Genomic DNA, 13,509 nt, shown 5'->3' with positions numbered 1-13,509 from the left:
GCAGATCTGGAAATGCAACTCAAATCATTACTGCCAACTCATATTCTTCCAATTAAGCATTCCTCTGATTTTGGAACCTAAAGGTAGGTAAGAAGCCAGTTTTCTCTACCACAGTCACACGATATTGAAATGGAGATGACTGAAGAATTTTTTGGGGAAAAAGAAAAAGATCTCCCACATAGTTGGCAAATGCTAGATAAAAACACAAAGGATTTCATACAGCATCTGTGAGAAATATGTTCCCAGATATAAGAAACAGGTGTGATGAGGAAGACATTTCTTTCATTACGAGAGGGTCACGCAGCAGTAGCAGCGTGCCTCAAGCCTTGGCCTGGAAGTCAGAAAGGCTGGCTGATAGCCCTGACTGTGTCAACTCTCTGCTGGGTGACCTTGGGTGTTTCTTTCCATCCCTCTGTGCCCCTGCTTCTCTGTTCAGCTCCAGACTGGCCTGCCTATTTACATTGCAAGGCCTCTGATGTGACAACCGTCACTCATTTACATTGTGCATAAGTAATCTCTAAGGCATTAAAACTTTGTGTTGCCTGAGAAAATTAAGAAACAAATGTGCACTGTAAGCTGGTGTCCTGAGTTATCTTACCATGCATGAAATAATCACTAATGAAGCAGGAGGACCAAGTAGGCCAGGAATAGTGCAAACAAGCATCACACAAACTGCCTTTACAAATCCTACACAAGCCCTCACAAATATTTTGAATCTCTCTGCTGGCAATTCCTGTTAGGCAGAAAATATTTCATCTGGATTCTTTAAGAAGATCATTAAATAAAATCTATTTGACTTGTCAGGAATTCTAACTGTGAATTCCTAACCAAAGTCACTCACTGTTGTTCTGCCTGACAGAAGCAAATGACTTTTAAATTTGAGTGACTTACAGATGAATGTATTACTTAAATTTGTTAAAGAACTTTATTATAAAGAATTGTAACACATACTTCGTTGTGTTCTATCTTGTGTACAAGGTGTTTTCCTTACAGCAAGGAGAGGGCTGCAAGTATTGTGCTTAACGAACATAGTAACACATACAGGAGAGGTGGTGGTTATATGTATGCACTTCACTTTCAGCATGGGGAAGCAGGACAACAAAGAGAAAATACTGTTTATTTCTATTCTTACAAAAGTATACTAATTCCCTGTTAACATGGAACTGCAAAAATAGTATAGTGTAGACATAAACAAGAAACCTTGGTTATCCCTAGGATGGTCTAAAATAGGTAAGACCAAGACGCTTTAGGCATTTTTTCCACATTCAGAACTGCCAAACATGAAACATCATGAATTTCAGAAAAAAAGAGCAGAAAACATTTGGTTTGGCAAAAGCAACACTTCACTTGGTGAACATGTGTTTTAATATGTAATGATGATATTAAGAGCTGTAGTATCATCAAAGGTCAACAGAAAATTATCCTGCACCTTGTTGTCTTGCTGCCAATAGTTAAGATAAAAGGCTGTACTTTTCTCCTACCATCATCAACTATAGTCACTATTTAAGATATGAGGTCAAATAAACAGGCTCATAACTAGATAGAGTCATAGCCAAAATTTAACCTGCCTGCCTGTGCATCTGCTCAATCACAGTTTAATCCAGGCATGAAGTTAGAGAGATCTTGTGTACCAGTATGTCTTAGTTAGCCTTGAAGACAGAGAACTAGAGGAATATACTCTCTCTTCTCTCTTTAGTATCATCAACAAATTCGTTTATGTGTATTATAGCAATATCCCGTGTGCTTTCTTTAGCTGTGAGGACATATTATAGAACACTATTTTCATTTCTCACAGGAATTTCATTCATAAATGCCAATCAAGCACTTAAACACATTTGACTAAAAACCCCTTCTTTATATGCTGTTCACTGTGTACCTAACAGTTTCATTTTCTATACAAGCAACTAAGAGATCTGTTTAATTCAGGAGTGGGAAATAAATATTTTCAGCACACATGTAAGAACCAAACACGAGGATCTATATTGGATTGTCCATGTAAGGGGAAAAATGAAGATCCCCAGGTCATCAAAATGTTCATTACACATGAGGTTTCTGTTTGAGATGACAGAAATGTGAGCTCTCCTGTGCAAAGGCCCTTGTTTGGAGTGATCACACTGAGCTCAGCGCTGGAAAGTCATTTTTATTGCACTGTGACTTCTAAACGTGTCCACTAGACATTGCACAAGAGCGCCAGAAGATAAAGGTCACAGGGACGGTTTGGATTTATCTCCCTCCATCTCAGTGTGTATTACAAATTGGCAGGGTAGGTAACCCGTAATGAGACACCTTTGAATGATCAGGGCTGAAAGAAGTCTAGGTTAAGCCATGCATTCAAGGGCAAAGAGAAGTTTTAAGGGAAAGGAGAGGTCTTTTTCTAACTAGCCAATCACTTTTTACACTAAAATAAACATCTATGCTTTTGATGTATCAAAACCGATCTGTTTGTCACATGTTTTAACAGCCACAGATTCCAAAAGTTATGATATGCCTCTCCCCACAGTACTCACAATCTAAATAAAAACCAAGGAGAATGATCTTGGGGAGGAAGGAGTGCATTGCATGTAAAAGAACATAGAAAAATACTGAAAACATCTAGGAAGCTGCTGCAGATTTCTGAGATTTTAGATTCTGGATCAAATAGCATGGAGGAACTTTGTAAAGTAATAAGCATCCATGAAATGGCTGGGATTTAGCAGGCTGAGGGTTCTGAGGCATGCCTCCCTGCAGAGCTCAGCTTATAGCTATGTAAAGAGGATACTAGACAGAGAGTCAGCAATTTCATTTCCATGTTACAGATGTCTCTGACACTGACTGAGGGCATGACCTGACGAGCAACTCTGTGTCTGTTTTTCATTTTACTAATCCCTTATCCAGCTGTTCGGACAACAAATTCTTCAGAGTAGGTCCTATCTGTACAGTGCCTCACATAATCTCAGTTAGGGTCTCTGTTTGCTCATAATAATACATACAGTAAGTACAAAAGGCTCTTTACAACCCACTAAGCAGCTACAAAAAGCGTAACAACAGCTCTTTAAAAGTTCATTTTATTCTTGTGCACATCATGTCTTCCAGTGCTGCTTTATAATCTCTGTGGAAACTGTGTGATTAGTAATTGAATAATGGGTCTGTCAGAGACAAGACACAGAACTGGACACAAGGTGGATGTCTGCTTTCAGTCATAGCTGTTTTCCATCTGGCAAAATGAGTGTCAGAACTGTGACAGCATCGAGCCCAGATATATAACTTGTTAAGAGATCCATCTTCCAGACTTCTTTAAGCTACGTGTAACCTGGCACTTGAAAAAGAAAGAAGTCCCAAGAGTACAGGTACCAATGGCCATAAGTCCAGTAAGATCCACAGCCTTCAAGAGATCAATAATGGTGATAGGATAGGATAAATGACTTCAGTGCAAACCTCATTTCTTTGCTGGTTGAAGGCTTAACAAAGGCATAGTTAACTGCCACTGGAAATATGCTTCTGATGGAATATAACACATAGAAAGAAAATGCATTGGCTAAAAATTATCTGTTATAGCTCTAATTTCGATTCTTTAATTAACTTTGCTCTGGGGAAGAAGCATCATGACCAAATGGTAGTACTTTTCCATCACGGTCCCTTAGGAAGCCAAACTCACATTTTCTCCAGAATCGCAGAAAAGCGATCAAAATCCTCCTAGATGTGCTTAGCTATCCCTTTCTCTCCCCAGTTTGGGACTTCATAAAGTACCATTCTTAAATACAACCTCTACTAGAGGTCACCAGACTCTGACCACATCAGTGTGTCCAAATCTTCATAGATTTGAGAGCCACAAGGCACATACCAACATGCAGAGGAACAAGAGAGCTTTAGGGGTGGTTTACTTGCAGATGGCAACAATCTTTCTCTTGAAAGGGAAGGGGATGGATGAGTCTAGAATGAACATGTCATAGGGTCTTGAGATGACACAGCAGTCTTGGTCTCAGCATGCTGTTGTCTCATTTCTTCCCAAAGCCAAGGATTATCCAGGAGTCCCTGCATGAGTTCAGCCCTACTGACAATCCCATTCAAGAAGCTTGCCCTGCTTTTGGAATACTTCTGAGTCCATGTCACCTCGCTATGCACAAGGGCTTAGGAGAGATCTTGGGAACTTTGCACTTTATATGGACCTATAACTCAAAAGAACAAACATAAGGTAAGATGTGAAGCAGTCAAAAAAAAAAAAGTTGTTTGACAGATGCTACCACTCTGAATTTCAAAAGTGGACTCATGATGTGTGCAACAAAATTGGAGAGCTCAGACAGTCACTAAATTATGCAGGTTTAGGAAAAGAATGCCTTAGCATGAATAAAGACTAGAAAGCAATCTTTAACAGTCTTAAAATACGGTATTTTAAAATCTGTTTCATTCACAATGCAATGGATATAGTCCTCCTGCTAAGAAATACTAATTAATGCACTTGGTCTTAAAAACTGGAAAACACAAGGGCTGCTCTGAAAATAGTACCTCCTATTTTATTATTTTGGCCCACAACATCAGAGTGGCTGATAAGGTCACCCCTGAGCCTCCTCTTCTCCAGACTAAAGAATCCCAGTTCCCTCAGCCGCTCCTCATAAAATCTGTGCTCCAGATGCCTCATGGATTCGTTGCCCTTCTCTTGACATGCTCTGGGGCCTCAGTGTCTTTCTTGGAGCGAAGGACCCAAAACTGAACACAGTGCTCAAAGTGCGGCCTCATCAGTGCTGAGTACAGAGAGATTATCACTTCCTTGCTTCTGCTTACTACGCTATTTCTGGTACAAACCAGGATATCATTGGCCTTCTTGGCCACCTGGGCACATGCTGGCTCATGCTCAGACAAGCATCAATCAACACTCCCAACTCCATTTTTTTCTACACAATATTCCAGCTACTCTGGCCCAAGCCTGCAGCATTGCCTGGGGTTGTTGTGGCCAAATGCATTTTGTTGTGGCCCAGATCTTGGTCTTGTTGAACTTCATTCCCACTGGCCACAGACCAGTGACCGAGCCTGTCCAGATCCCTCTGAAAGGCCTTACTACTCCTAGGCAGATCAACACTTCCTCACAACTTGACGTCATTTGCAAACTTACTGAGGGTTCGTTCAAGTCATCAGTAAAGACACTGAACAGCACAGGCCCCAGTACTAGCCCCTGAGGAACACTGCTTGTGACCAGTTGCTAGCTGGATTTAACTCCACTAACCTCCTCTCCCTGGGCCCAACCCTCCAGCCAGTTCCTTACTCAGCTGCCAGCTTCTCCAGGAAAATACTGCAGGAGACAGTGTCAAAGGCTTTGCTAAGAGGTCCTACCACGCCTACTGTATAGTTCAGATCTAGTGCCTACTAAAACCCATCTGTCTGGGTCAGTGATTGATGCACTGCAGGGGCAGTATTTTCCTAGCAATAATGCTGGTATGGCTGCTGTAAAACACTGGATCATCTTGGTTGGTGCAGATACTTACAAATGCGGTGTGCAGGCTCTTACTCATTGCTGGCAAAAATGTGGAGATAATGGTAGTGACTGTGTTTTGTAGCTGAGAATTTGTTCTATCAAATAGTGCTATCATGTTGTTTGTATCTGTTGTAGGAAATAGATAGGAGATTTCACTTTCAGAGCAACCTATGTAATAGTAACAAGGCAGTAGAAGTGCACTGAACATATAACTGTGGAATGAAGTAAGCTTCTTTTTTCTTACATACCATAGTTCAAACAAGAAAAAACAAAAAATTGTAGTGAGTTAGGCATAAATGGAAAGTAAATCTTTTTTCAAGCTCACTTGCAAGTGAAATGATAGCTCAAGACTGAACCAGAGATAAAATGTATGTCACCAACCACAGACTTTGTTTTTTTCTTTGCCAGTTAATCTACAAAAGCCACTTCCTATAAAGAACAAGTTGCTACTATGGTTTTGACACATACACTAAATGTTTCTCTTTCCTTTGCCACTCCAGTTCGAATATCTTGCATAAAATTCATAACTGTATGCTATGAATGCCTTAGTAACTGAATGTGACTGAATTTTAAATTTGGCAGAGCCACGTATCACAGACAGCATTCTCCTTGACAGGTGCTGAAAAGCTAGCTCTCCATCTTCTGTCAGTGGGCTGAAAGATCACAGAATAACAGAAACCTCAGAGTTGGAAGGGGGTAAATGTTTCAAAAACAAATAATCATTGAGTAACCAACAATTTAACAAATTAATTAACAAGTTTTTATTTTCTGAGTGTCCCCTTAGTCTTTCTTTTATTTCTATTTCTCTATGGATCTATATGCCATAGAATCCATATAAATGGAAACATCATCAGAAACCTTAAAGTCTTTAGCTGCTTTTTTTTCTCTTTTACTTAGGCAAACATCAGTCCAAATTTCTGGAGTAGAGAACATTCACGTAATGAGTTTCTTAAGTTATCATAGAAGCGTTCTAAGATTTAGATTAGACCTGAGGAAACATTTTTTCTCTGAAAGAGTGGTCAGGCACTGGAATGGCCTGCCTAGGGAGGTGGTTGAGGCACCATCCCTAGTGCTGTTCAAGAAGCGTTTAGATGAGGTACTAAGGGATTTGATTTAGTACTTGGGTAGGGATAGTGATAGGAGGATGGTTGGACTAGATGATCTTGTAGGTCCTTTCCAACCTTACGAACCTATGAACCTACAAAGAAAAACACAATTTCTTGGCTTTCATAGAATTGAATGGAATCAGAATGGCTTGGGTTGGAAGGGACCTTACCAACCCCTCGCTAAAGAAGGCTTTCTTCTCTTTCTTCAAGGATGCTGTGCTGAGTGATGATATGCACAGTAATATTTGAATTATTATCCTTATCACTCCACTTTGAGCTCTTCAACAAAGTATGTGGAAAATTCCATTATAATCCCACAGGGTCATGGCTCCCTGGCTAACATTGCCAGACAAATATGCAGTGTAAGGCTGCAGGTGTTTAAGAATGCAAACCCTTTACATGAAATCAGTTTGGAGATTCTAAGAAAAAATTGATTTGCAGTAAATTACAATCCTAAGTATTCTTTCAATCTACATTCCTGAATCTACTTTAGAGAAACTGCCTTCCTTTTTGCCTTTCTGAGCTCAGACATTTACTTCATTCAAGCGATGTTTCTTATCAAGAATTCTTCTAAAATCTTGAGTTAGAACACGATTTCACTGCATTACTTCATGGAAAATCACAACAAACATGACCGCAACACCTAGTCATGTAATAACAAATCACTCCAGAGGCTTAGCTGCTGTTTCTAAAGGAAGATGATGCTACAAAGAAGAAAATAATGAGCAGCAGCCTTCCTGGGAATCTTTGAGATCTATGAGACCAAGAAGGTTTGGAAACCTCGCTCCTACCATGACCAGAGGGTAAACTGAAGGCAATCCCTTGTTCAACACCCAGCAGAGGTCACTAGAGGATGCATTATGTTTTAATGGGCAGACAAAGCACTTTGACATCAAAGAGAGAGATGCACCTTCCTGAAAAACACATCAACAGCTGTCTACATCTACTGCAAGATATGCTCTCAACAAAGAGAGGAATATGTTCCAAAGAAAAAAAAGTTTGTTTGTTGTTTTTTTTTTTCCCCACTCCAGGAAAGAATACACAGGTTTAACTGGTTACACTTAAACACAAGCAGCATTCACTCAGTTAACAGTATCAGTACTGATCAGTGGAATATATCTTAATTATTAAAAGTAAATCTACTACCTGTGTATTTCCAGGTGCAGGAATCTTTCTCTTTCTTCTACAGCTTAACACAGCCCACAATGCGTGCCAGAAATATGTAGCCAAAAGGCAGAAACTACTTGCAATCCAAGCAGCATTTCTTAGCAGGGGTAGATCCATACTTTTACTTTTAATCAACCGATTAACTTGGGTCTCCTGGTTTACCAAATGCAATTTGGCAGGTGCCCTCAGGACCCTCCCCAGCTCCATAAGTACCACCTAGCTAGACAAGGCTTGGAGGCGCAGCAGGATCCCATCTCATACTTCAGCGCATTCCCTGAACCTATAAGGAAAAGAAGTGATGGCCTACTGACAAGCATGAAACAGGTGCAAAGATCTACACGAGATATATATTGCATGGACTTGAAAGGTTTACTCTGACATCTCAGAACTTCTCAAATGAAAGGAAACAGTGCAATCCTTTTGCAGTTAGCAGTGCAGCTCACCGGCCATCTATTGAGTGCTTTTCCTTTTTTAATAGGCAAGAAGTGCCTATTTCAAAAAATACCCACACAACAAAATTCATGACATTCACTTAGAATGTACCAAACTGCACATGCACAGGAAGGTCAATTTGAAATGCTTTTATTGTTTCCTCTTGTTATTGCATTCACGGACTATGCACTTTGCTCTCATATGCAGAGCACTACTACATACAGATTAGCTCCGAGCCATCTCCCCATCTGACATCCAGTGTCTGCTCACCTACCGAGTATCAAGCCCTAGATCTAATGGATGGAGGTGCTGGGTCATTTCAGCCAAATGGAAGTGAGACTTTCAATATCAACAACAGAAGTTCTTTCTCCTAACATTTTAAAAAAGATGTAAGACTTCTGCTGCTAAATTTTGCCCAGCAATTAAATTTTATGCAACTTCTGCAAAATTTTTTTTGTCTTAAGCAGCCAAGATTTGGCAAATTTTTAAAAAAACTGAAAATGGTGCCTTAAAATTAGACAGTAAGCAATGCAGGGGTGGCTGTGCAGTGCAATGGACAGATCAAAAATTCAAGGACAGATTTGGACTTTCATGCTTTTTTTTCATCTGGTTCTCCCACGCGCAGAAAACTGTTCTTATAAAATAAAATAATTTTGCACTGGTTAATATATCAACTGAAACAAAACTTCATGCGTATTCCTAAGGACAGAATGTAGCCAAGATATATACACACGTTCTGTCAACCATACAAATGAGGGGCAAGAGGACATGCTAAATAAAACACCCGAAGAAGGGGTAAAGAGCACTTTTGTTGTGTGTCGTTTTGAGTCACCTCCAACAAAACATGGTCTTGGTGAACTGATGTGGCAAAGAGTGACATCTAGAGGACTGTAACACTGCAGCTTCTCAACAGTCCAAGTCATACTTAATGCTGTAAAGTAATTATTCACAACTGATGGTCAAAAGCTGGTGTATTTGCTTTCCCTACTTGTATTTAATGGCTTCAGAGAATCTTTATAGAATATCTTTTTGTTTTAGTTTGGTTTTATGAAAATATACCAAAAGATAAAAATTGTGTTTGCTTATGTTAGAAAAAAAAGTATTTCTGGAAAAATAGGTGTTTCGAGGAGGGCAGTCATTGTCCTCTGCAATTATAGTCAATTAGTCATATACTGCATTTATTTCTTCCAACAAGAATACACTTTGACCACTCTGCTGGATGGCTCCTTGAGTTATAACCCCAGTCCCATTGAAGTGAATGGATGTTTTGTTACTTCTTTCAAAGTGAGCAGGATTACATCCACAGAAACTATGTACACGTGCCCACAAGCATAAGCGCATGAATACAAACATCTGAGCACTGTTTACTGTGCTTCCTGCCAGCACAACCTTCTTTCTTTCCTTTCCTGATCAGTATAATAAAACTGTTTGTCAGGCAAGCAGACCAAGTTAAGATCCTTCTAAGTAAGGTCTTGGTTTTCCTTCCATCAACATTCATAGCACAGCTATGGTCCAACTTTGTATCCCACAGAGAAATTCCTGAAAATGTTGTGTGAAAGTTAAGCTTTGCAATTAAATTCCAAACTCGTAAAAGCTTGGGAGAAATATAACTAATGTTTACATATCTGGAAACCTCACTCCAGTGATCTGGTAATTCACTAGAGTTCAGTTGGTCTGCTTTTCACCTTTGAAGTCTTGTCCCAGGAGACTGAGGATCTAAAATGGGAATACAGAGGTACTTCTCCAGCTTACTACTAGCAATCAGCTGTTCATCTTCTAAACCTATTCACTTTTCCCTTCCAGCACTTCCAAACTCTTCCTGCCTTATCTTACAGTGCTCCTAACAAAGAGCCAGTTCCAGCATCTGATTGAAGAAGCAAACATCAGGACAATGGGTTAGAGTTTTTGCAGCAAAAAAGTGAGGAAAAATCCCATAATCTCAGCTACTACCCACAATATTTCATCAAACTAAGATACATAAATGTACACAATGCAGCACTCATAGCTATGGATGAAGGTTCACATTTATCACCTTCTGCTAGACTGTAAATAGATAAAGGAAGAGCTATGTAGCAGCAAGAACAACTTCTACTTTCTCATCTATGGAATTTGCTATTTTCACTGGAAGAAACCTAACTTCAAAGAGACAAAAATAACAACCTCCAAACTTCAACCCTCCAGATTTTTATTTAATCCTTATTTTCACTGTAACTCTAAATAAAAGTTTCTAAAAGAAACACATCCTATTTATAATGTCACATGCTTCGTTTTCCTATGCAGATCATTTTCTTTATCTAAAAAGTAAGAACTATAGTAGCTCATTGAAGACATGAAGAATTTTGCACAAAAGAGACCCAGCAGATTAAGAAATATCATAAAAAATAGGGGCTTTTTAGTTGTGAACACAAACTGAAACATTACTGAATTTAGACTCATGCTCCCCGTTATCATCTGAACATGAAGACTTTCCAAATATTTGAAAAATATCAGCACAAACAATCAGCACACAAGAAGTTTTAGCACAAATTTTTCTCAAGAAGTTATAGCACAAACTAATCTCTCACAGCTGAAATATACTTCCACAAATAGAAATGAAAAAAAATCAACAGCACTGGGAAATAAACGTAATAAACTCTTTGACTAACTGGAAGAAGAAAAGGAAAGTATTTGGGAAAGACAAAATTAATTATGCAGTTAGTTACCTTTGCATCTTCTGTTCCAGGATCTGATCCACTGAATTTTTCCTCATGAAAACCTCTAGTTCTCTCCACTTTTTTCATGGTCTGAAAAAAGGATGTTTTCTCCAGTCTGTTACTATTGTATCGTGTATTGATTTCCTCCAGCCTGTTAATCTTCAGTAGCTTCATACTGTGACCAGTTAATTTACTTTCTGTATTCCTCTCCACCTTAGATTCATAAACCAGTGAACACTCATAACTTCTGATTTCTCCTCTTTCTTGTCTGTGCAAAAGAAAGGCAAATTGGAAGCATCAATATTATTCATATGAATTGAAGCATAAAAAACTGCTATTGTTGGAAATTGTTATATGTCAGATATCTGTCTTTATATATTTTGAACCAATACAGAAGTATGGTTAGCAGCACTAGCTATTAACATATGGTTCTCCACTCTTTGTCCACACTGAACTAAACAATTCAAGAGGGCTATAGGATGGATGCAATTTAACTTATTCAGAGAGACAATTTAGCTCAACTAAATCATCATACATTACTGTTGCCCGTAGACCTTGCATATGGGTCACCAGCCATTTTTAACCACTTCAGTGGCTCCCTGTTGCTGAGATGCATTCTCTTTCTTACCACTACAGCTCCACAAAGTGACAAGTGAGGATCCTATGATTAAGTCCTTTACATTTTTAGATACTAAACAAATAAATTTTTCTTCTCACTGCCCTACACCATGGACTTACATGACATAGGAACATCAAGGGTTGTCTAATGGTAAGGTTGGCTGGAAAGTTACTGGAGATCAAGCTGATCTCTGGTTGATAATTCTGATTAATTTTCTATAGAAAGGCTTTTATTCCATTGCATGGTTGTGGGTTTCTTGCTTTAGGTAATTACTTGTTTACACATGGAAAACCATAGAATATCAAGTTGGAAGGGAACCTCAAGGATCATCAAATCCAACTCCCTTCTGCACAACTACTTTTACAAGACTACAAGAAACTACTCCAAAACTGCACTCAGCAACTCAGAATAGGCCCAGGAAACACAGGACAATAGCATTCTCATGCACTGTACTGGAAACCCTCCTAAAGAAGCACTGTGGTAACGCTTTAGCTCTAGAAAGGTGGATCTGGTCAACCTCATTACACAGCTCATGTTATTTTATTTTAGCTTGCATAAGTACCATAAACTACATGGCATAATTAAGAACGTATGTAGTCATTAGCAGCACAGGGAAGCAGACACCCAATTAAATTAGTTATTTTTACCCAAATACCTTCCAACAGAAAATACTGTATTTCAATCCCACATTTGTACAGGTGCAACCGATTAGATGTATACCTACACAAACTCACTTTGCACTGCCCTTATTTATCCCTCCAACCTCTTTCCGGATATGTGAGATGACTGATGTTATCACAAGTGACACAGGAGGTAGCATGCTTGTGGTGACGCTCATAGACCAGTAAAGGACTTACAGTGCAAGCTTGAAGCTTGCAAATGAATCTTCTAGAAAGATTTCTGCTACTCAGTTATTGCAAGATGGTGGTAATATATGACCAAGATGCTCACAGATCTTCCAGCAGATGAGTGCTCAGAGTGGGAGAGACATCCCTGAGCATGCTGTTAGTAAGTGATATGCCTGGACATCAGCTTGGAATGGTAAGACATTCATTGTCTGAACGAGTTTTGCACCCAGTATGTAAAAATGCTGGGCCTGCTACCTTTAGACATCATTGCTAACTCTTAAGGCTCTACCATCCCTTTCCATCTCCTTTAAGTGAAATGACCCTTTAAGAGCTATTTCTTCCACAGGTTATCTGAGCAAGGCTCGTGAGTTTCACTGCAAGTACTAACAGTTGCAGGTGGCATACCACAAGGGCTCGATCTAACCTTTGAGCCATCATCCTCATTCAAGCTATTCAGTACCAATGGGTGATGGAACATACCCCAAAGCTGTCAGAAAAAAACAAGTGAGGTTTTCAGATTTCCTCTCCCCACTACCATATCTCCAGCTACTCAAAGTCCATGTGTTTTGAAGCTACTTGGCTGTGAAGACCACTTTTGGCCTGACATGACTGCAAACAGGGAAAGTTGATTCAGACTCTCCATAGTTCCTCAAAGCGCACATCATCTTGCGGGTTGTGACAACTAAATGTGGCCATCCATCTAATGAGAATGACATGTCCTGCTGAAAGGGCATGTTGTTCCTTCAACCTGACTGATGGGTCAGTTATCTGGAAAAATACTAGTGGGATTACAACCTGAAGGCATTACTGCGCTCCATTACCAATGAGAGACTAGGACCAAATCCAAATGTTACTGCCTTCTCCCCCATTACTATCTTAATATTTTCCTGAAATGATAAGCTGAAGCTTTTGAGGTGCACGGAGTGCAATTTGTTTGTGGTTTTCCCCTGCACAGTCCCAAGGATGCAATCCCATCCTCATTGTATACCACAGAGCAATGTGAGACTGTGGTCCTCATTGAAAGGAAAGTGAAAAAATGTGTTTGGTTATGTGCTGAGCTCTGTTTATTTCAAAGGAGCATAAACTTTCCATCATTTACATTCCCTAACTGTGACCTTGGAGATGCTTTCTTCTGGGTCTTCTCACCATGCCAACCTCCCAGTTTAAGCAAAACAGCTTGCATCATATGTCATATCCA

At 39.5% G+C, this 13,509-nt stretch overlaps 2 protein-coding genes across 2 annotated transcripts in view; one reads left to right on the top strand and one right to left on the bottom strand.

Annotated features, from left to right (window-relative positions):
- LOC136059152 (vacuolar protein sorting-associated protein 4B) overlaps positions 1-13,509 on the top strand; it is a 382,624-nt gene that overhangs the window by 181,872 nt on the left and 187,243 nt on the right. The window lies entirely within an intron of this gene.
- MYLK4 (myosin light chain kinase family member 4) overlaps positions 1-13,509 on the bottom strand; it is a 74,625-nt gene that overhangs the window by 48,970 nt on the left and 12,146 nt on the right. Inside the window, exon 2 of the mRNA XM_065753126.1 lies at positions 10,854-11,112. Coding sequence (XP_065609198.1) covers positions 10,854-11,112 — 259 coding nt within the window. The remainder of the gene's footprint in view (positions 1-10,853; positions 11,113-13,509) is intronic.

This window comes from Cyrtonyx montezumae, unplaced genomic scaffold (assembly GCF_038088225.1).
Source record: "Cyrtonyx montezumae isolate F1298 unplaced genomic scaffold, pur_monq_1.0 scaffold_8, whole genome shotgun sequence".
NCBI classification, from domain to species: domain Eukaryota; kingdom Metazoa; phylum Chordata; class Aves; order Galliformes; family Odontophoridae; genus Cyrtonyx; species Cyrtonyx montezumae.
The sequence above is the reverse complement of the archived record's forward strand: the minus strand, read 5'-3'. Positions and strand labels throughout refer to the sequence as shown.